Source organism: Falco biarmicus, chromosome 10 (assembly GCF_023638135.1).
Source record: "Falco biarmicus isolate bFalBia1 chromosome 10, bFalBia1.pri, whole genome shotgun sequence".
Lineage (NCBI taxonomy): Eukaryota > Metazoa > Chordata > Aves > Falconiformes > Falconidae > Falco > Falco biarmicus.
In genome coordinates, this window is record NC_079297.1 from 16,234,680 (window position 1) to 16,257,241 (window position 22,562).

The 22,562-nt window shown below is 51.1% G+C and overlaps 2 protein-coding genes across 2 annotated transcripts; one reads left to right on the plus strand and one right to left on the minus strand.

Annotated features, from left to right (window-relative positions):
- The first annotated feature begins 668 nt into the window (after positions 1 to 668).
- On the plus strand, positions 669 to 12,684 carry LOC130156591 (BPI fold-containing family B member 4-like). Its single transcript, XM_056355169.1, has 16 exons — positions 669 to 911; positions 1,583 to 1,712; positions 2,455 to 2,569; positions 3,083 to 3,187; positions 3,448 to 3,603; positions 5,037 to 5,100; positions 5,517 to 5,580; positions 6,016 to 6,107; positions 7,151 to 7,324; positions 8,113 to 8,166; positions 8,815 to 8,982; positions 9,094 to 9,161; positions 10,543 to 10,585; positions 11,123 to 11,186; positions 11,581 to 11,657; positions 12,264 to 12,684. Exons 1-16 carry the CDS (start codon positions 906 to 908, stop codon positions 12,285 to 12,287), a joined length of 1,404 nt encoding a protein of 467 aa, XP_056211144.1. The 5' UTR covers positions 669 to 905; the 3' UTR covers positions 12,288 to 12,684.
- Positions 12,685 to 16,718: 4,034 nt separating this feature from the next.
- BPIFB2 (BPI fold containing family B member 2) lies at positions 16,719 to 22,314 on the minus strand. Its single transcript, XM_056354490.1, has 15 exons — positions 22,206 to 22,314; positions 21,798 to 21,897; positions 21,382 to 21,486; positions 21,095 to 21,232; positions 20,607 to 20,652; positions 20,285 to 20,345; positions 19,629 to 19,720; positions 19,334 to 19,510; positions 18,931 to 18,972; positions 18,640 to 18,804; positions 18,284 to 18,351; positions 17,656 to 17,701; positions 17,233 to 17,296; positions 17,057 to 17,133; positions 16,719 to 16,772 (listed from the first exon to the last, which is right to left on the minus strand). The coding sequence occupies exons 1-15, from the start codon at positions 22,312 to 22,314 to the stop codon at positions 16,719 to 16,721; spliced, it is 1,344 nt and encodes a 447-aa protein (XP_056210465.1).
- Positions 22,315 to 22,562: the final 248 nt, after the last annotated feature.

Genomic DNA, 22,562 nt, shown 5'->3' on the forward strand with positions numbered 1-22,562 from the left:
CCTGCACAATGGAAACTTCCGCAAAGCCCGGCCAAGGCATCTGTGGAGGGACGAGATTTTTTTCATCCCTGCGGGATGAGATGTTCCTTTGAAGTACGTGTTTCTGCTGCCCTTGGCTTATTCAGCTAGCATAAGTATGGTTATTCAAATTATATTTATTGTTGGCTTTATACATTTCAACACAACTTCATTTTTTGCAGTCAATTTGTGACACTCTTTACAGATGTAACTGAAATGAATTTGAAGCTTGGTATTAACAAAGCCAACATTTATCAGGTTTCTGCAACCTCTCCGCGTTGCTTTTTGTCAAGAAAATCTTCTCCCAGTGCTGCATTTGAAATGGGAGTGAGCACTGTAAGTCTCACAACTCCTCGGGGATTGGCAAAAGTAGATTGTTTCCTATGATAAGCCTCCTTGAATCTGTGCCCACACTCCGTGTGCTGCCTTCCTGAACAGGCAGCCCCATCAGCCTCCTGCCAGATTTAGATGCTTCAGTAATTCTCACAGTTTCCTAAAAAGTTGGTTTCCTCAAAGCTCAGGGATCCCCACTGGGGCTACCACTACAGAGCATCCTTTTTAAGATGGAGCCGGGGGGGGAAAGCAGCATCTGAGTAATCCAGGCCACAAAGGGAAATGGCAACCATCAGGTCAGTGGTGACGTTACCTCGTATAAATCATGAGAGGTGGCAGCTGGGTGTTGCTTGCAAAGAGCAAGAGTATCGAGGGATGCCTGCTCATGAGACCTGGAGGCTGTGAGGAAAAGGCGTGTCTGGCTGGCTGCAGATTTTATATAAGGGCAACTTCTATCTCAGCTGCAGCAAAAAAAGAGAGGACGACGCAGAGTCTCAACAACTTCCAGAAGAGCCTGAGCGGACCCAAGAGCCCTTCCCAGCTGGCTGCAGCTGATGCAGGTAATAACATCGTCTAATAACATTGTCTGTGCATCAAAGCCTCGGCTGGTGAAGGCTGCGTGGTGGCGGGGAGACGTGCATGCTGGTAGTGTCACCGCTCTGGAAGGATGCGTGTAGTGTGCCTGGTGTGTGGCTTCTTTAGTTTGAGATATCGCTGTGCCTCAAGCTCCTCATTGTCTGTTATTTCATAGTTAAATTCATGTTAATAATTAGTAAACTATAACTTTATAGCTAGCTGATTTTTATCACTTGAGCTTTAGTTAATTGCTTTTGAAAGTTAAAAACCCCAAGAATAACCCTTAGCTGCTGCCTTTGGCAAAGGCCCTCAACAAAACGCACATAACTTCATCTAAAGGGTACAGAAATAAAGGCCACTTAAACGTCAGTTCAGGGGAAAACCAGTTTGGCTTTCTATTGTGTGAACACAGAGTATTTTTGAGTAGTCACGAAGGACCAGGAAAGGGCTTTTATTGACCCGTGCTTGAAGCCTGTCAGTGTGTGCGGCCATGAGCGAGGCGTGCTGCCCCAGGCTCCAGCAGGGTCTTACCTGAGCTCGGTCAAGGATAGAGGATGGGTTTGGTTTCTCACTCAACCTCTTTCCTTGTAAAGACCCTGGGATCTTTTCCTAGAGGTTTTTCCCCTGCTTTTCACCCTGATGTCTCCCTTGCCAGCAGGGGAATCTTCTGGAGATGACGATGTTGAAGCTTTTTGGAATCATTTTTTTCTGTGGCCTCCTTTCACCCTCCCAAGAAGTCCTGTCTGGTCTGTCCTGTGCCGTCAGTCCTGGGGCGATGCAGAACGGTAACTGGGGAACATGAGTTACCTTTGTTTGGGAAGCTGTGTGGGACCGTGACATGGAGTAAAAGCTCCTGAGTGTCTTCATCTTTACTTTATAATTCCTTAGGGCTGCAGACTTTGCTTCTGACAGCCATCACTGGGTTCACAGGCCAGCGAAATCGCCCTGCTCCAGAACTGAGATGCATTTCAGCACCAAGCAGCCCTACAGAATTGCAGGGCTAAATCTGAATTATTTCCTCATCTTTGTCTTAGTTGCCAATTCCCATATGGGAGCAGCTGATATTTGGCAAACAACTGCTGTGAAGTTTAGCAGCCATGTTAATATTTGCAATGCTCCAGCAAAAAAAAGATGCTTGTTTCAAGTTGCTGCTATTAAAAACCCCCAACAAAACCATAAAAAACTGAAACAAAACCTCTTTACAAATCAGATACAAATTGTGACTTGACACACAACCACTGAGTGGGGTTGCTGTCATTTCTGGTAGTGCACAACCATACTGTAATCTGTAAATCGGAAGTCTGGGATGCTCTCTGCTGCTACCCCTCCTGGTTAGTTCACTAAGGGCAGCTTTGGGTTAGTATCATCCCCCGTGTGATTTGACTGCATTGAGACAGCGAGCGACTTTATGAGAGTTCTGGGGAGTGGTGGGGCTTTGTTGTGGGACGCCTTTGCCAGGACAGATCTGTCTGAGTGGAGAGAGGTCATTGCTGCAGCTGCCAGTTCTCATGCAGAGATGTTTTCCAGTTCTCTCAGGTGCCATACTTCACAACGGGCTTCTCCAGAAGCACCTGCAGGGCCTTGTGCTTCCGAACATCATGGGTGAAGGGGGTCTGCTGAGCTCTCCCACCAGCATCACTGGGTGAGTGGAGAGCGAGCGCTTCTCCGTGAGTGCACCTTCACCATCAATGCTGCAGCAGCAAAAGCTGAGCTGCAGTTGGCCTGAGTGCCCCCAGTAGTTATCCTCAGTTTATTTTGATGCTGAAATTCTGATCCAATTAAAGTTTTCTGTGTGGTAGCAAGGCGGACGGTGAAGTGCACTGCAGGTTATGGATGCAGATGCAGAATGACGGCTCTGATGCTGCTGTTGGTATCTGAGATGCTTGACAGCACTGAGAGAGGGAGGAAGGGGTCACAGAGAGAAGAGGTTGACTGCTCTCTAAAGTTGGCTTCCACCCCAGTCTGACTCTAGGTTGCCTTCTTTTGGGCAGACTCTGTCTCTCATCCTGGAGCTAGTATCCCTTGCTCATAATACTCGTGCCACCAGCTGGAGGTGGCCATGGTGAGGTGGGCACTGCAGGTTCCTCAGTGGGTACAGCTGCTCAGCTGTTAGAAGATGCTTTTACTTTGTGCCAGCTTTTTCTGTTGTTTGCAGCCTACACCTTGTCAGGGTTCAACTCCCCAAGCTGTCGGTGGTGCTGCTGCCAGGAATCGGGGTCCAGCTGACCATTGCTGCAAAGCTGGAGCTTAGTGGCAAGTGGTGAGTGTGGTGTTTCAGGGTGGCTGACAAGGGAAATCCCTACACACAGGCTTCCTTCTGGGTGGCATTTTGCATCTTTTGTAGATTTCTAGGTGTTTCTTACCTATAATAAAGTCAAAGAGCAGAACAGGCACCAAAAGATGGCCTGTGGCATTTGTGATGAATGGCAGGAGTTGGAGGTGCCATTTGTTGCTACTGGCTTTGCTGAGTTTCTTTGAGGCCAAGAGATGAAATCTGTTCAACCCGTTTACTTTTTCCAGCTTGGTTGGCCTTCTTTCAGAACTAATTGATATCTTAGTGGATGTGAACATTACTGCAAACATTAAATGCACGAATTATGAATCGGGCACGGTCCAGGTTGTCATTGAAGACTGCCTCTGCATTCTTGGTGCCATAAAGATCAAGCTCCTTTCTGGGTAAGTGCCTGTGGATTTATGTTTTCCATTGCATGCAGTCCTCTTCTCTTTATCCAATGATCTAGACAGTCTGCCAGGACACAGACAGTGCTAAGCTGATACAGAGCCAGGCCTCAGGGAAGTCATTTCTTTCTCATTGCTAAAGCCAGGTGCTTCAGTTGAACTGGCAAAAAATTTGGTTGTTGGAAGATGAGGGTTCATTTGCCCTGTTTGCCTGTGGAAATTTCAAGATCTGAAATTGGTACCTCTTCCAATGTACTTTCTTTAGACTTAGCTAGTGAATTGATATCCAAAGGGTAGGACTAATAGGGCAGGGAGTGTTGCAGGAAAACAGCACCATTGCTTGCTCTGGTTTTATGCTCTGCCTTTGGCTGCTGTCGTGGAAAGATGCTGGGCATATGGGTTTTCGGTCTGATCGCTGTGAGTGTGTGTAATTCCATGCAAGCGTCCCATCTCTTGCTCAGTCTTATTAAAGTCTTGGCAGAAAGGATTTGCTGACTTCATGTATTGATGAATACAACAGTAAATTGATCATGGGGAATATTTTCTTTTATTGCTTTTGAATTACTCACTTTTCAGGTTCATTGAACTTCTAATTAATTTTTGCATTATGCATTATATTTCAATCGGTGCGGCAGCTGGTTTGAAAGAGACTCTGAAAGTGAATAGGGGGCCACGGCTTGCCCACTCTGAGGGTCATATTTTAAGTTTTAGCAGGATCAGGTGATGGTGTGCAGGAAGTGAGCACCCTGTGGGGCAAGGGGGAGTGGGGATCTATGTGATTGACTTCGTGGCAGTTCCTCAGATGCATCTACGGGCAGAACTTGGGCATAAATAATGAGATGCATTATGAATTCCTGCTGTCTGTGGCTTGCCAAGTGTGCTGCTGCATATTCTACTCAACGATCCAGAAAAATATTGATTATCAAAAGTAAATGGCTCTGTGCTGCCTGCAAGCATCACACATCCCAGAGTGATCTATTTAGCAGCAGTGCTGAAATGTTACACAGCAGATTTCTCCTCTTGTTATTCCACATGCAAACTGTTTGTTTCCAATAACTAACATGAAGATATTTCATAACAACTCCACCTTCCCTTAACTACAGCACTCATTTAAATACCAGAGGGAGATGACCAAAGTCAGGTTGCACTGTGAGAGGGTCACTCCTTTTGTGCAATGGTGTCTGCACACCCCAGGTGCTGACACCTTCACTACTCAAAAATTAGCCCAATCCTCCCCTTGGTGAGACAAGCAGGTCCTTGCCCTCCCTGCTTTCTGCACAGCTCCTGCTCTGGACAGAATTAGCTGCAGCGGTGTCCCTGAAGGGATGGCTAAGGACATAGTAGCGTGTAAAATGAAGTCTGAGATCCTCTGGTCTGCTATCTGGGGGCTGTCTTTGTAGTGACTGGAAATTTTTTTCTTTCCTTTCCAGCTTACTCTCCCTATCAGTAAATGAGATAGTGCTTAACCAGCTGAGAGCGACTCTGCCCGGTTTGGTAAGCCTGGAGATTGCCCTTCTTTCACAGCCGAAACGCAGAAATGTCAGGAACAACATGTGAGGCCACAGCAAGCTGCATGGTTCTTCTGTATTGCTTTCCCACATCACTGGCATGCCGCTCAGCAGGGCTGCCCGTGGCCAGCTTGGCTGCTGCCGGCGTGTTTCTGCCTGCAAGAGCGAAGCCTGAAATACTCCCCAGATCAAAGCAGTCCCCTTTGGTGCGGTACCACAGCTCCAGGAATGCTCCACTGCCCCCAAGTCCTTCACAGCATCCCAGCCACTGCCTAATGCCATGCAGCAGTTTTTCCCTGGGGATTTAGATGAAAAGGGGTGGGTCTGATCAGGCTGGTGATGGCTCCCTGTGGAGGGCTGGCGAGGGGGGTTGAGTGGTTGTGTTTCTGCTTTGTGTTGCAGCTGTGTCCAGTCGTTGATATTGTGGTCAACCTTGTCAACATCCAGCTGCTGGGCACTCTCAACGGTGCGTTCCTTGGGGAGGATGAGGTGCCGCTTCCCTGCGATCCCACGGTGGGAAATGCCCTGTCCCACGTCTAGTCCATAAGTGCGTCAGGGAGGAGCTGCACTTCTGCAGGACAGTTACTGAACCTTGAATTCACACCCAAGCGGTCCGAGTGAGCTGCTCACACCTTGGCCCTCCTTATGCCATTTGTATACGTCACCCTGGGATGATTATCTTTGATGCTGGTTTGGGGCTATATTCTATAGGCAGATCCCACAAAGCTGAATTTGGGGACGTTTTGGCCATTTTGAGTAGCAGCAAGCATCCCATCGAAGGGAATGCTTGGGAGCTGGTTTGTGGGGGTGAGGTCTGGCTGGTGGCCTGCAGTGCCAGGGTGGGGGAGATTGTGTTGCTGCTCATTTCTTGATGTTGTGATGATCTTTTTTCTCTGTGAAGCGGTGATACCAGTCGGTACGGCAGGAACGATTCACTACCGGCTGGCCAGCCTCCCGTTTACCTCTGGCTTGTTCCTTGGGTTGGATTTAGATGTAAGTTAATGCTGGGCAGCAGGACCCTCTGAGTGTGGCTGCAGCGTGGTGCCTTTCAGACCGCTCACCCCATTCTGTTGGAGCAGTTGTCTCCTAGTACAACCACATGGAGGAGCTGGGCTAATGACTTGTTCTGGAAATGCTAGCTAAAAATTTAGGTCCTTATCCAAATCATCACAAAGTGCACTTTTCTTCAAGCCCTCTTTTGTTCTGTTTGCAAACTTATCCCGGGATTGTGTCTGCTGTTAGTAACTGTTGGGACAAGCAGTTTTCATCCTCTCCCTTGCCCTGCCTGCAGACTGGCTGTCAGTGCTTTTTGCCTCCATTATTCAGTCTCTGTGGTGGGTGATGCTAAACCAAGCTAATGGATGTGGTTTTTTACTTCTGTCTCACTATGGGAAAAAAACCCACAACCAACCCAGCAAAAAACAAACAATACTTTCAAACAGGAGAACTTAAATAAAAGAAAGTGGCTAACAAGAAGCAACAGGGAGAGAAGCAATCAAGAATAGCAAGGGCTAATAAACACCACAGTCTGTATGATCAGCGCAGCTGCTCTTGCTCTAGTGCAGACATTTTGTTGGGGTCAGTCTTTGTGTGTCCCCCGACCCAGATGGGCAGAGTTGGTCTCCTTAGCAAGTAGATGGTATTGGTGCAAGTTTGTTGTAGAGTCTGAGGGCAGCTCAGGGCTGGCTGGGCACTGGAGGGAGGGAAGGCAGGGCTGGCACCGCTGCGCTGGCAGCATCTTGCCGCTCATTTGCTCTTGGAGTGAAATCTCAAGGGTGAACTGAAGCAGTGAAGTGTGATTTGGACAAAGTGTGTTATTATCTAAAAAGGCCTCCGTTATGCACTCTGGCCTTTATCAGCTCCTTTTGTCTATTAAATATAGAGGGAATGCTCCGAGTGCAATGCTCTCCCTAAGCTGCTGGTGAGGGGAGGGCTTCTTCAGCTGGCACAGACCCTGCACGCTCAGTCTCAAGGATCTGGGCACATCTCATAGCTTTGAAAGATCAGTTTAATGCCTGTGTCATATCTCTTTGCAGGGTGCAGTGAAGCAGGTGGGAGGTAGCATCATCCCCCATGACTCGTCCCCTTCTGCATTACCTCCACTGCTGGACAAGCTTCTGGTCTTGGGACTGCGCCAGAGCTTTCTCAGTGCAGTCCTGTCCCTCCTGCTCCAGATACCGCCACAGACCTTCACCTGCACGCCAGAAGTCGTGAGTGTAGCAGCACCTGTATTTCATGCCAGAGGAGGTGGCAAGGGACGCGCATCAGGCCGCCCTTAGCTCAGGGGGCAGGCTGCGCAGGGCACTCACGGCATGCCCAGCCTCTGGCCCCGGCATGCAGCCGGGCTGGGCCTTGCATGTGCCCGCGCTTGTTTGCGGATGCTCAGGCCCCAGCGCTGCCTCCTTGCTGCTCTCTTCAGAAAGCTGTAACAGCACGTGCAACGAGCAGCCATTCTTGCTTCTGTATGGGCACCCGCAGGGATCCCTGTCTGAAACCCTGCGTCCTGGTTATGCCACAGACTCGTGGAGGTCTGTAATCCATTTTGAAGGGTCTGCAAAATGTCACTGGGAAAAGCAACGTGGTATATGCAATGCAATTCTCTAGGTGTATGCGTTTTCTGTACCTCTGATCTGTACTTCCACTGGGAAATATTAGGAGTCTACACACTGACAAATGTTGATAGCCTCTGGGTTACACCTCCTTCCACTGCTGGTGGCTCTCACCTTAACGACTGACCAGGAATCACCCAGGCAGCTGGGGAGGAATGGAGAAGGTGGAGGGCTCGGGGTGCTGCCATTATGTAGGTCTGTATGGGACTGAGCTGCCTGGGGCTTTGCTGGGACAGTGAGTGAATGAGGGCTTGGGGACTGGCCCCAGGAGTGTGAACAAGCTGGCTGGGAACACGGACACAAGTGGGAGAGGGTAGCCCTGGCAGGACGGGTGTTGCCGAAATTGGCTGGAGTGCTCATTGGGGCTGCTTGTGCTTTTGTTCCAACAGTTCTCTGGTGCCAGCCGTTTGCAAGAAGCCATCAGGACCCTTTTTCCTGCTGCGGTGAGTAACTTTTGCTGGTGTGAGGGTTTCTGTAAACCTCTCTGGGTCCAAGGCTATCCAAGCGATGCACCTGGATATGCCAGCGTGCTGCTGCCAAAGGTGTCCAGTCTTCTGCTCCCCTCCTCTTGGCCATGCTGAGCATGCAGCACGGCTGAGCCACGCCAGCACAGCTCGAGGCTGCCCTGCTGCCCAGCCGGCTGGTGGGAGCAGGTGGAGGGGCTGGGGGTTTGCGCCCAGCCCTCGGCAGCCTCTGCACGGTGCCCGCTCTCCTGGGTGCCGTCGACTATAGCCAACCTTCTCCCGCTCCCTAAGCAGGGGCATGGCTTGTCTCGCAGCTCACAGCCATTGTCAGGAAGAGCTGATCAATGTCTGGCATCATGTGTTTCCTGGCCACCACGGGCACCCCCTTGCAGCTGCAGCCCCCTTTGTGTCCACCTTTGCTCCCTCAGCCCCTTCCTGCCCGCAGCAAGGAGTGCTGGCCCGTGCTGCCGGCCCTGGCTCCTCTGGGCATCTGGCTTGTGCAAGGTCTGTGTGACCTTGGGGGGAGCCCTACAGAGTTAGGGGCTGTGAGAGTTCACCAAAGGACTGCTGGTCCCGTGCCTGGCCAGTGTGGGGGGTGCCACTTCCATGTGTCCCTGATTCCCACAGTGCTCCACCTGCCATGGGACCAGTCCTCTGAGCATTAGGCTAACGTTGTCTGGGAACCCGCTCATCCTCTTGGAAGAAAACAAAGCCACCGTTGAGCTTTCGGTCATGATTCAGGTGTTCATTAAGCGTTTAGATGGACCCATCCTCAACCTCCTGCTGCTGAAGGCTGTAAGTGTGGACGGAAAGACCTCAAACTGGTGAAGTATGCAGCCATCTGAGCGACTGGCAGCTGGGATGGGGGCGTCTCCATGGGCTGATCCTCTCCCTGTCTGCTTGTAGGACCTCGGTCTAAACGCCCGCATGTCGATTGCTGGAGGCAGACTGGTGCTGGGGCTGTCCCTGGGCAGGTAGGCTGTCCCTGCAGAGGCTGGGCTGGGTGCTTGGAGCAAAGCCTGCTGCAACACCCAGCCTGCTTGCTCCCCTGAGGCAGTCCTGGGTGGTCAGTGTCACTGGGAGACTCCAGCTGTCCTACAGCTTGGGGTACAGGTTTGGTATCCTGGGACGCAGTGGCCAGAAGAGAGCAGGATGGCAGGAAGGGGGACAGTTCACCAGGGATGCTCCAAGTGCCATAACAGCATGTCCCTCAGTGACACGGTGCTGCTGGAGCTGCCTGAACTACGGCAGAAGGGATGGGAGGGTGGCACAAAGCCAGCCGTGACAAAGCCAGGCAGTGCTGCCCTCTTACAAGCTGGTGAACGGTCTCTGCATCGCAAGTTAGCGCTGGGGCCACTAGCTCAGAATGTGATTTTCAGTGTCTGTAAAACAGACATTTCATTTCCTGAATCTGAGAATTTCATACCTGGCTGATGGCACGAGGTGGACAGGTATCGCTGACTTTCAGGAAACAATACAGCAGTTGGAAAGTTTTAGGAGACTGGAGGAAAAGTCTGTGTCAGTTTTATAACAAGGAGAAACGAGGTAACTTGAATAATTGTAAGACTGTCAGCTTGACTTTGATCCTGGGCAGTAGTTGGAAATGTCTGAAATTGGACATGACTGATAAAGGAGTAAAGGAAAGTACTGTCATTAATGCCAGTCAAGGTATGATTAAAGAGTGGAAAACATTCCTTATAGTGTGAAGTTTGAGATTTTCAAGCCATTTAGCTTGTCAAAGAGCTAGATTTAGAAGCAAAATTGGCATAGCTTGTGTGCAGCAATATAGAGAACAGAAACGCATCAAAGGGCTTTTAATTCAATAGACAAAGATATAACAAGATTCAATAGAAGTAGAAAAGAGAAATTCAAAGTGGAAATAAAGCACACATTTTAGCTATGGAGATAGTTGTGTGGTTGCAGTGATTGATTAGGAGCTGTAGCAAGTTCTCCAGAGTTCATGTTCTTTAAATCCAGACTGGATGCTTTTTCTAGAAGCTCTGCCCTCAGTGAGGCAGGAGCTGACTCCTTCCCGGAGTGGGTAACTACCTGGGCGTGGGGAGGGGAAGCCGGGAGCTGGTGTGTGCTCTGGTGCAGTGCGGTTTCCATTACAAGCAAATAAACATTAGGATAAGCTTTTATTTTCCTATTTTCTTTTCTTCCTTGGAAGCACGGCAGTGCCTGCTTTTTATGTCACCATATAGTAATCCCTTTATGGCCACCCCGGTGGTGCCTCACGGGGGTCCCTTGCCCATGGGCTGAGTAACACTGCCCTCGGAGGTGGCAGGGGTCTCACTGTGAGCTCTGCTCGGTGCCTTGGTGTCTGACAGGTTGTTTGCTTTCCTTTCCCTGCAGCACTTCCTTCTCCTTGGAGTCTTCTGACATTGGCATCAGTAACGTAAGTCTCTGGTACCAGTCTGGGTTTTACTGGGTGGGCACAGTGGCCGAGCGCGGTGCCCTGCGGCTTCAGGGAAGGAGGGAGACACACAGTCGCTGTGTGATGCTGTAATGTATCCTGGCTGTGATGGATTACATCTGCCGATGGTCTTAGATGTTAGCTGCTCTACTTTGTGGGTTGCAGCAATTCTTCTTTTGCTGTTTTTTTTTTCTTTTTTTCCTGCTGCCTTTTCTAATCATGCAAATGTAAAGCCTGAAGTTGGTTTGTGTATTCGCCCCTACTCAGGCAAATCTTACTCAGAACTCCAGCCCGGCGGGAGTTTTACCTGGTAGAAGGTTTCCTAAATGAAGCACCAAATACAAATTGAGGAAGAAAAGTAGTTTTGCTTTAAAGTAAAGAGGGACTATTGTTTGTTTTGCTGTCAGTGGGAAATGATTTCCAGTCCCAAGGCTGTCTTCCAGCCGCAGCGCTGGGCTGTGCTTGCGCTGTCTTGTGCCTGGCAGTGCCGCTCACGTACTTCTTCCTTCTCTGATTCAGATCTCGAACTTGAAGCCACACTGCAGGACTCTGCTGGTGGAAATGTTACTGCCTCTTATCAATGGTAAGGTGACCGTTAGCTGTAAGGTGGCCTGGACGGCTGTAACATTTGAGAGAGCTTTGCCGGAGTTCTGGGGAAGGAGGTGCGAAGGGTACGTGTGCATGTTTGAAAGCTGTAGCAGGAGAGCTGAAGCAGTTAAAGGTCCACAATTCCCATTTTGAGGCTGTAATTAGAAGTCCCAACCTTATTCTTACACCATCCCACCCCGTCTTCAGCTCTAAGGACCCTGGCAGCAGTTAGTGGCAAAGAACATAAGGAACGTCACAGCACATTGTGCGTGGTGCTGCCGCAGTTGTGGGGCTCTGCTCCCTTCGTCCTCCCCAGGAGCAGCTGTGTCATGGGGTGGGAGCTGGGCTCACCCCTCTGGCAGCATGTAAGGACCTGTCTGTCCCCCCAGGTGCTCTGGACATTGGGATCCCTCTGCCAAACGTGCTGGGCATTCCCTTAATAAAGGTGGATATTCAGATATTAGCGGTAAGTGTTCGGAAAGGCGATTTCCTCCCGCAGGGCACCGGCGCAGGTCACCGGGGCTGCTTCCAGCAGCTGGCTCCTGTAACAGGCCCCTGCCAGTTCCCGTTTGGTGTGCAAGGGCCCTAGATTTTAAGGTCAGAAAGGGTTCCTCTGTCTGACCTCCTTCAGGTCAGAAAATGGTGACCCAGTACGTCATGTCTATGGGAGCTATCAAACCAGGTATGCAGTGAGCAAAGTTCGGCCTCTCTGGGGTAAGTCCCTGTTCCCCCCTCCAGGCTGCCTTTCCTTTCTGGAGAGAACTCTGTGTGAGCAGCTCTGATATGGGGGTCTGGCAAGCCCTTTTGAATGGTAGCCGTCAAAGAGTCTTGAATTGCACCAAATTCAAGCACTGTGCATCCTGACGATGTCCCAGAGGAGCCGGGATATTCCCCCACACTTCCCAGAGGGCACCATGCCCTCCTTATTACAAACTTGACGTGAAGATTTTTGCAAGAGGCTTTTTGCAAGAGGGTTTTCTGTTCCTTGTGTGTTGCTGACAAGCTGTTGTGAAACAGCATCCCTTGCAGTCAGGAAATAACGTGGATGGTGTCGCCCCTTGCACTCCTTCAGGGCCTGCTGGTGATTCTTGTGTGAGCTGGAGAGTGCGAGGCACGGAGGGGTCCTGTGCAGAAAGACAGACCAGCGAGGATGGAACATCAAGACTGGCGTTATCTACTTTTCTTTTCTAAACTTGATTCAAGATCCTTGATAACATTTAAGAAACTTTGAAGTTAATTGGCTCGTGTGAACACCACGATACTTGCATAAGCCAAAACCCGATAGGCAGCTCTGTGTACAAATATTTATTTAGAGAAATGAGCATGATTTTGGGGTCACAGTTATAGCAGTTTTATGTGATACCACAGTGGAATTGTTAAAATTGTGCTGAGGGAAAATTGTTCTTGATATAATGAAAAAGAAAACTTGTTGCCTATGGTTTTCTAAGTAAATGTCATCATCCATGTTCAAAAGAGTATGAAGTGCTGAGTGGGGGCTTAGGATACATTTGCCATCTAACTCTGAATAAATATTCCTACTTTTTTAGTTCTTGGAATGAGATTCTGGTTTCTGGTGCTTCTCAGGCAGAGTGTCTGTCCTGCCTTCTGCTATGGCATCTGGTTCCTTTGTGACAACTGTATTTTGGTCTTTGGTTTGAAAACTTCTTCCACTCAAACTTCCAGAGGAAAAAAACACTTGGATTTTCAGTGGCTAGTCCTGGCCAGGTAACCTACTGACCAAATGCTAATCCACAGCAGAAATCAGAACAAAGTCAAATTTCCAAAGGTCATGAAACATTTCCTAGTAGAATCTGAAGGGAAAATGTCATTACCGGATAACTGGGAAGTATGAGAACACCGGAGCACACCCATCTGCCTGCAACAGTCCACGTCTGCTTAGATGGATGTAACAGTCAGTTGGTCTCTACACATTACAGGGAAAAGAATTCAGGCATTTTTGACTTCAGAAAAACAAATGGTTCTGGGTAAAAAAATAAATAAATCTGAGGTCTTAAATGGCCTCTTAAACACCTGTTTTCCCCAGACATTATTACTAGTGTGTTGTTTATTGCTAGTGTCCCGAGGCCAGTGGTGGTATGTCACTGTTAAGGCATGGGTGATGCGTGGAGGGAGGCTGGCACCGAGCAGGTAACAGGCAGGGTGATGATCCTGTTCTGCATTTCTGCCTGAAGGTAAGAACAGTTTGGTATCTGCCAGGCAAGAGTCCTTGACTGTTGCATTAATTTCCAGCATCACCATGAGATGTTGCAGAGGGATCACTGAACATAGCAGAGGAGATGCTGGACCCATTGGCAGTCCCGGTTGATGTAAAGAGCCCAGAGCTCTCCTGTGCTGTGCCAAGTGGCAAACCTGGTGCTGCTCCCTGTCATCACATGAGCTGGCGTGCCTCGTGTCACAGCAGAAGGGTTTTGGGTGGGTTGAAGTACTCTGTAATGCTGAAAACTGCTGTTTTGGTGAGTCTGAACGGCTCCTTTGGTTCCCAGCCCTGTGCAGGCTGATGGTGCTGGGGGAACCATGCTCTCCAAAGGCTTTTCAGCCACTGGCAACAGGGCCCTGGCCCTGGGCAGAAATTATTCTCCTGCATGGTGATGGGACTCCTTGCTCAAGCAGCAAGCTGTGGGCAGCCCCAGCTGAACCACACGGGTGAGGAGTGTCTGTGGTGAAGCAAAGTATGAACAAGAGGGGATGCCACGGACCATTGGGCCATGCTCGGGAGCTTCAGGTGCCACTGCTTGTGCTCTGTGACACTGCTACCTCTGACACTGGCATGGCAGAGTGGGGTTTCGGGGGGCTGTGTGACCCGGTGAGCAGGATGAGCAGCCCCTCTGACCTCCGCTGGCAGCTGCTTTGTGCCGCCTCGGGGTTACTGGATGATCATGCTGGGCTTCTCCAGCCACCCTTTCTGCCCGCAGGTTGGCACAATAGGCTTTGTTTGTACCAGGTTTCATTCTGGTTCCTGGGCAAATGCCTTCTGTACAGTAAGTAAAGTTTAGCATCATTTTTGCACGCTCTTTTGGCCAGCACTTCTGTGTGCATTCTAGTTTGCTGGAGGGGATTAATTTTGCTGGCATGCTACAGAGTAATCTGTGATCTGTCACTGTCCCAGAGGTCTGTTTGGCTTGAGAAAGAAAAGACGGTGGGAAGTGTGTAACAAGGGCTTGCTGTCTCACAGATCTGGGGCAAGGGCTACATGAGCCTAGGATCACAGAAAAGTGGCAAAGTCGTTTTCTGCATCTGTAAATGGCTTTTCCTCCCAGGCCTGGCCTCTCTTGTGCCATTTGTCACATGGGGCTGAGTGGGAAAGAGCAAAGGAACCTTCTCAAAAGGAAAGGGCAGCACCTTCTCTGTGTAACTCGCTACTTCTGCGACTCCTAATCTAATGCTCTGAAATGCTGGTGGATTCAGGAGTACAGCCTGAGCAGGAATCTGCAAGTTAGAACTCATAAGAACTGGGTAAATCCTGTCCACAGTGGAAAAACTACTGAACACTTGTTTTCCAGTGTGCCGGCACCCAGCATGCTGGAAAACCTTTTTATGGGTGAGCAGTGGGAGCGGCTGGCTGCTCTGCCCAGGCTGTGTGCCGGACCTTGGGCTCGCCAGCTCTCACTCCAGGAATGTCTCCTGCAAAGCTTCATCCCTCTGCTGCTCCTCGGGGCTGGCGAAGGGGCTTGTCTCCATCTCTCCAGTGTCTGAACCACCTGGTTGTTACGTCCTGCTCCATGTGCCTCTGGCAGGGGAAGCTGTGTGTCACCAGGCAGCTCTCCCTGTGGGACCCTGAGGCACTGCCCAAGAAAATTATGAATTTCGTTTATCCTAAAGATGCCAATACAAACACTTTTTTTGGCATTTCTTTTTCCAGGTGAGCCCAAACTTACTGCTGGGGACAACACCGGCCGTCCTCTGCAGATGCAGCTGTGCTGGGGGGCTCAGTGAATTGGGTGATGGGAGAGAGGAGCAGAAGACCCCAGCTCTCCAGCGTGAGCCAGCTCTGCCCTGAGCCCACAGCTGGTCCCAGGTAGGACATGTGCTGGGAGTGGGGGTGTGTGGCTCCCATGACCCCAGCCCTCTGTGGGAGATGTGGAGCCATGCAGTAAAGCCTAAAGCCAGAATATCCACTGGCAAAGAAATACACCTTTTTACTGCTGTAGCTTACTCCTTTTGGGAAACTGGTTTAAGATATATTAGTCAAAGAATAATGGTTGCAGCTCTACCAGGAAACTTTTATTAGGAGCAGTTCCCACTATTGGCAACTTTGGGCATTAAAATCATTAGTCAGGTCCCCAAGCTGGACATATAAACCTTCAGGGTTTTTTACTCCTTGTAATAAATCAACCTGGCTTGTTTTGTTTGCTTTCCTATTTCTGAGTCTCTGAAATATGATGTTCTGAAGTGCTTTTCAGCAGCTCCAGAGGCTAGAAATTATGTGTATAGCTGTCGCAAGTGAAAGCAGATGTATATGTAATTAATATGGCTTCACGGCTGGGGTATTATGTGAAGCGTCACCATCAGAGCGCTTACGGGAGAGCTGCACAGTCAGCCGTGAGGCTGCTTTTCCCAGGCCCTGGCACAGCGATGTGCTTGCCCTGCCCAGAGGCAGCTGCCAACAGCACCCAGCGACTGACAAACTCAGACGGCTTTCAGAGGTCAGTTACCAGCCCACCCTTCCATTCTGCCCACTCAAGTCTGTTGTGGGTTCCCCACTCTCCCACCTTTTAGTTTCTTGAACAACCTCTCGAGCATAGGGACATGTTTGGTCAGCGGTAAAGAGCATCCCGACGCTGACAGATGCAGCCGCTGGTGCCCTTGGGTGGGCACGTGGCACTGTCTGTACGCGTGCGTTCAGCATTTTCTCCATGATGAGCTTTGTCAGAGGTATAGTTCTGAAAATATAGCTGCCTTCAAGTCTAAAATTAGAAACCATTGCGCAGACTGATTCCAATATCCCCCCCACCCCCCGCCTCTTCCTTCTGACCCAGGGAAAACCAGCAGCCGGAATGTTCCCATAGTAACACGAGAAATGGAGGAAAAGCAGATGAGAGATCTCTTGTTGGTAGGCACCATGTTGTTCTGCAGCTGAGAGGCACAGGGTTGCTTTGCATCCATCTAATTTAGTGGAATTTTCATGCTCCCTTAATTAAAGGTAAGGTCTGGACATCTGTACTGGCACTTAGCAAAAGAAAATTCATCTGTCTTCAGGTACAAATCATTGAGGTGAAAAAAGTCAATAGTCATACTGGAAAATGCAGCATTAAAGAGAAATGTTTAATTAAAACATGGCACATTGTTACAACCTATTCTCTCTGTGCAACAAAAGTACCAACAGTAGGACTGAAAGAGAAAGGTGCTAGTGCAATGCTGTTACCCTAAATACAAGAAAGTGTTGTTCTAGTAAGGCAAGAAAGATTTTCAACATTTCAAGCAGTGACAAAACACAAAGCATGATTTAAGAGTCAACAGAACAATTTTGACACTTGTGCTCTGGGCACCAGACTTCAGCCCATGGTCTCTACTTTCCAATCTTCATCTGTAGCTTGAGGTTGCAGGGGACCAAGACATAGTCCTACAGGAAGGGAGGAATGAGGGCTGAGCATGGTGCTTGTGTGGCTCACGCCAGCCCACACAGCGCTCCCCACCAGCCACTGGCCACTCCAACATGGCTACTGCTCATGTCAGTGGGGCTAGGGAGGATCTATGCTTATTTAAAGCGATATAACAGGGTTCTGTGTGTTAACAGGGCTTGGGGAGCAGGGTCCAGTTTGTTCTGGAGCCAGGAGGTAAGCGTTGCTCCCAGGTTCTCTTTAAACCAAACATAGCAGGGAGCAATTTAAATGTCTCATTTCTTACCTTGTGAATAATAACATTAACGTCAGTGTAGGTAAAGCTGGAGATGTGGGGCAGGAATACGCCTTCACTCAGGACCACTAGGAAAAAGAAGAAGGAAAGTTGCCAGCTGGGTGCTGCCTTTGTCCTCATCCTGTGACCTGTGTGGCAGCACCACTGCAAAACTCCCAGCTCCTCACCATTCATCTGAGCCGGTACCTCCTCACGGATTGTGGGCAGAAATAGCTCCTCCAGCAAGGCAACCTGCCAAAGGGAACCCCCCGGTCAGCTCACAGCGTGACTCTAAAGCAGGAGGAGAGGGGCAGGGGCCAGCAAGAGAGGGGTCCTGAGGCTCACTGCACCTCTCCTAATCCTGCCTGGACCTGCCTCTCCCCTCTGCAGGGTGCAGCGAGCACCCAAATTAAGTATCTCCCTGCTGGTCACTGCTGCCCGGGCTGGGTTGGGGCACTCTGAGCTGGCTGGTGCAGCTGGGGGTGACCAGGCTGTTAGAAGACGGTGCTAAGGTGCGGGCTCTTGCATTCAGCAAGTCACAGCAGCACAGTGCAAGGAGGGGATGCAGCTGCCCTCAGTCACTTGTGGGGTGCGTGGCTGGGGGCACCTACCGGAATGGGACCCACGTTGGAGGCAGCCAGGCTGAGCACAGTATCCCTGGAAAACAAAGAGTGGCACAGGAGTTGCTTGTGATAAGCTGTAATCAGCAGTGACTTTCATGTTCCCCCAAATACCATAGCTGGGTTTAGGGCCAAGCCAGCAGCGAACTTGGTGCCTGGGTGCATCCGAGCAGGTGGCAGGAGCCTGACAGCAGCAGGGGCTTGAGGATGTTTTGGCCCCCAGGACTTGGACTGAGCAGCGTTTGTGGGACACTGCGGGAGTGGGCAGCCTGTGCTGGGGTGAGTGGGATGCTGTGGGACTGGGGTCTGGAGCGATGGGCATGCCAGAGCCAACCCAGCTGAGGGCTGTGTTTGCAGATCGGCAGCCAAGCGTGTGCTTTTCCCGGCAGCAGTGCCAGTGGAGTGGTAGGAACAGGCAGAGGTGAGTGGTGTTGGCATGTGCTGGTCGCCTGTGTATGCCTGTGCAGAACGTGAGGAGTGGGAGGGGGTGGTTCCCACTTGTCTCTCCGACTGTGTTACCAGAGTTGCACCATTTCCCCAGACCAGTTTCCCTCTCTTTTCCTTGCTATGACTGGGATGCCTCCCCTTTGAGGACTTGGAGCATAGCAGGGTTCATTACTCTATCGCTGCTGCAGAGATCATCATCCTGGTGTCGACGACGCTAAGGAGGAGTCCTGCAGACATATCCTGCAAGGGGAAAGAAAAGAGAGGACAGGATCAGAGCAAGCAAATGGTCCTGCTTAAGCTTTGAATAGTGGGATGCAACGAGCCATCCGTGTGCTGCAATATGCTCCTCGCCCTGCTCTACGCAATGGAAGCAAACGCTGCTCGGGACCATCGGTTCTCTGGCAGGTAAAGGCTAAATCAGCCCCCTGCAATGGCTGCAATTGGACCGGGTCTCAGAGCAAAGGGCATTGCCCGAGTTGCAGGGCACACTTGCAGGGCATGCTTGGCGTGCTCACAGGGCACACTCACCACGTTCACACTCAGGAAACTCTGGAAAGCTGGCAATCCCGCCCCAACATGGATGGTGAGGAAGAGCTTCAGGGCTGCCTTGCCTTCCTCCAGCACCACCTGAGGTGAGCTCCTGAACACAGCCTGCAGCACCACCGGTACGTCCTCCTGGAAGAGGGAGCCCACCTGCCGAGGGAGGGGGGTTATCTCTGGTCACAGCAGCTGTCCCCCTGCACCCCCAGGGTGCTGGGCAGGCAGCTGGGGGGCACTGCCTGAGCTGGGACCGTGCCTCTCGGAGTGACAGCAACGAACCTGAGTGATCTTCTGTGCCATGGTGGCAGTGGTCAGTGGGCTCTGAAAAACAAAGCACAGCTTGTGGTCCAACTGGCGGCTGCTTGGGGCTGCTGCTCTGGGGTCACATCCAGCACGGCCCCTGCGGTGAGCGCCTGGATGCCTGTGGATACATGCTGGAGCCTTCCTGCGTGCCAGCATGGGCCAAGGGCAGCGTGCCAGCTATGCTTCATGGCAAATTCTCTGTGCATCATTAGACTGGCAATATTTTTGAGAGCCTGGGGGTGAGGGGCTGCAACTTCCATGGGCACTCAGAGCCACTGTCATTTCTTTGCAGGGTGCACAGCTCTTCCAAGCCATTTGTGGGGCAGGGCTGTCCCTCCAAATATGTATTTTCTATTCCTTCCTTGCTCGCTCTACTCACCGGGATGGTCATGTTGAAGGATCCAGCCATTTCCAGGGCGAAGAAGAGGCTGGTGTAGAAGTGCTCAGAGAAAGCCAGGGTGAGGTGGGAAGAGCTGGAGCTCGCCGGCTCAGGCATGCTGAACGGCACAGGGCTGACTGGCAAGGGGATCGCCATCCCTGCCACCTGGAAAGTTGTCTGCAGGGACACAGGCAAGGAGAGGAGTTTGTTGTGTCTCAGGGCACATGGCACTGGGAGGAAGCTGTTCTCCCAAGGCCTGGAACTGGCTTGTGAGTGCTGGAAAGCTGTGACTTACTTGCAAGGATATGGTGATTCCCTGCTCGGAGAACACGGGGGCAGCCAGGGGCAGGTACTGGACCTGGCAGCTTGGCGTGATGGGGAACTGAGCTGCAAAGCGAGCAGAGAGATGCTCAGAGGCAGGAAGGGAGCAGTGACAGCAGGTTGGGTCTGGGAAGCATCTGGGTTTCCCAAGTAAAGAGACAGGGAAAGAGAGCTGGGTGGAAGGAGGGGATCCCCGAGTGTAGAGGAATGAAGGCAGAGGGTTGATTAGCATTGATAACATGCAGCTGTGGCCTTGCCTCGAGGGCAGTGGGTTGATGGACATGGACGATGTGCAGCTGTAGCTCGTTCCCGCTAAGTGGGAGAGGGGCTTGGATGGAGGGGGAGTGGTGTGGTCTGACCTCTGGAGGAAGGACAAACAGCACGGACAGTAGAATCTGACCGATGGTAAAAGCCATGTTGCAGCCCGATAGCTTGCTTGTGTTGCAACAGTGGGTGCCCTGTGTGAGGCTGAGTTGGACTCTGACTACAACACCTGAGGATATGACAGCAGCAGAGCTGCTGCTGCTGGGTTTCTGTGGCAGGGTGGGAGCCTATTGCATCTCATGCCTTGCTCCAAAAATGAGCCCTGAAGCCCTCAGTTCATAACGAGACTGAAAGCCAAATGCTCACCTGTCAAAGACACCAGCTGTTCATTTGGCAAAAGCAGCAATTTGGAGACTTCCAGGCAAATCTATGGAATAAGAACAAAAAGAGAGGGGGTGGGTGAACAAGGGACTCTGCCAGCATCCCCGGAACGCCTCTGACGCGGCCATTTCTGGCAGCCAGGACAGGGGATGGTGGTCAATGACACCGGGGCTGCTGCTCCTTGCCCCGCATGTGGACTGCGGGGGAGACCTGGAAAAGCACCAGGTTGACTTGAAGTGCTCTAATTCTTGCAGAACTGTACAACTTTGTCTTCTCCCATCTCATGCCTTTACAAGCTTTATCTTACCTTATTGACGTTAATCTCCTTGTCCATGTCTGAGCTAGAGGACTTGCTGGGTGAAAGCAACAGAACAGAAGTTAGGCAAGAACCAGCTCAGCCAAGGGGAGGGGAGCATCTTTTATCTGACCCCAAAGGCATTCAGGGACAGTATTACCATTATTTTCTATCACCTATTAAGCTACAATTACAATTCAGAATCCTAAACCACTGAAGAAATGCTGTTAGACTTGCATTAAAAATGCTCCTGCTGCACTACTGTAAAAGATCCGCTCCCTTGAGAGAGTATGAATCTCTCTTAAAATGGGAGAAACCGATCCTGCAAGCAGAACTAAGTTTCTCCCACAAAGATAATGTTTTTGTGTTAACCTTTCTAAGCTTTTAGGGCAGTGAGCAGATCCTAGGCATATCAACTCCCTGCCTAGCAATGCTTCTGCCTCAGTTTCTTCTTTTCACCATTACCCAGATCCCGTAACAAGAAAACCCATGGGGCTGACCTTTCTGTCTCCTCAGTGCTCTGCACCTCCTCCGCAGTGGATTTGCAGGAAGGGGTGACCACCTCCAGGTACCCTTCGGGGTTCATTTCTGTGTGGAGTTCCACCAGGATGGACAGTCTGATCACCTTGGTGGTTGAGCTGTGCCAGGGAAGGAGAAGTGGAGGATGGAGCATGGGGGATGCTCCTGGTCCCACTTGCCCCAGCTCCCACAGGCAGGTGCTGGATGCGGCCCCATTGCTCTGGCTGGGAGCTTGGGCTCCTTCCAGCCCCACAGCCTCAGCACTCACGGGGCAGGTGTGATGCCAAGGTCCACATCGATGCTCAGCTGCAGTCCGGTGTCAGGGATGAGTGACAGAGACAGCTTGGAGACTTCGACAGAGTTAATTTGATTCCTGGTGGAGCCGAAAGGAAGGTGTCAGGACACCAGCACAGACTGATGTGCGATCTCTGGCTGCACTCACAATGAGCAAACCCCAAAAGTCCATGAGATCTGAATGATAAATCAGTGTCCCGAGGGTTGCTGCTGCCCTTAGACCCTGAAGGAGGAGCCGGGAGCTTGTTTCTAAACTGTTGGTCTCCAGGAGGATTTTTGCCCTTGTTGGCAGAACGCTTTTTGTGGCAATATTTAAAGTGCTCCAGCTAAGCACCAGCATGAACTGGTGTACGGTAGCAAAGCCTGGGCAAAGCAGAGCTGGGGACTTACCTGCTGGGCTTTGGGGAGCTGAGAAACAGGTCTGGGACTGTGGGGGCCATTAGGTTCTGCCTGAGGACTGCCTCCGTGTGTGGCTTTGAAACTTCAGCAACTGTGAAATAGGGCAGAGAGTTTATGAGACACTCTGGAGCTTGTGGTCTGAGATGATGGACATGCAGCAGATGTCATGATGACAGCAGAGAGATGGACAGACTGGAACCCATCTAGGTGACACATTTCCATCCCTTAACACCCCCGCCCCTGCCCCCACCCAGTTACTTGCTATAGAAGGGGGATGATGTGAGCGAGCTGATTAATGGTGATTCTGGTGACAGTGATTGGTATTTCGTCACTGGGCTGCACAATGCTGCTGCCTGCCCTCCCCGCCAATGGCATGCGAGATCCGGGGTCCAGACTTACGGTAGCTCAGTCCTGATGGGGTGAGGATGCCCCCGCAGTCGGGTGACCTGAGGCTGTGCACGGGGACCAGGAGGCTCAGGAGGATGCTCGGGGCAAGGAGGTTCACCATGCTGGTGCCTGGAGGGGCGGTAGCCTGGTCAGGGTGGCATGGCCCTGGCCCAGCCACCGAGACACAGAGCCATGCTTGGGAGCCATGGATCCGTGCCTGGGTCACATTTGTGGTCCCAAGCTTGTCAGCTTTTGTGCAATAACAATGCACAGCTCAAATGCCAGGCACCACAGGAAAAAGAACTAAGGGAAGGCTCAGCCTTGGAACCCCCTGCGAGTCTGTAAGCTGGAAGGGTGCTGGCAGCAATA

Coding starts and splice junctions, on each gene's coding strand:
- LOC130156591 (XM_056355169.1), top strand. Junction 3,604..5,036: donor AAGATCAAGCTCCTTTCTGG/GTAAGTGCCTGT, acceptor TTTCCTTTCCAG/CTTACTCTCCCTATCAGTAA. Junction 10,586..11,122: donor CTGACATTGGCATCAGTAAC/GTAAGTCTCTGG, acceptor TCTCTGATTCAG/ATCTCGAACTTGAAGCCACA.
- BPIFB2 (XM_056354490.1), bottom strand. CDS start 22,314: ATGGTGAACCTCCTTGCCCCGAGCATCCTCCTGAGCCTCCTGGTCCCC. Junction 18,352..18,639: donor GTTTCCTGAGTGTGAACGTG/GTGAGTGTGCCC, acceptor TTCCCCTTGCAG/GATATGTCTGCAGGACTCCT. Junction 17,134..17,232: donor GGTACCGGCTCAGATGAATG/GTGAGGAGCTGG, acceptor TCTTTTTCCTAG/TGGTCCTGAGTGAAGGCGTA.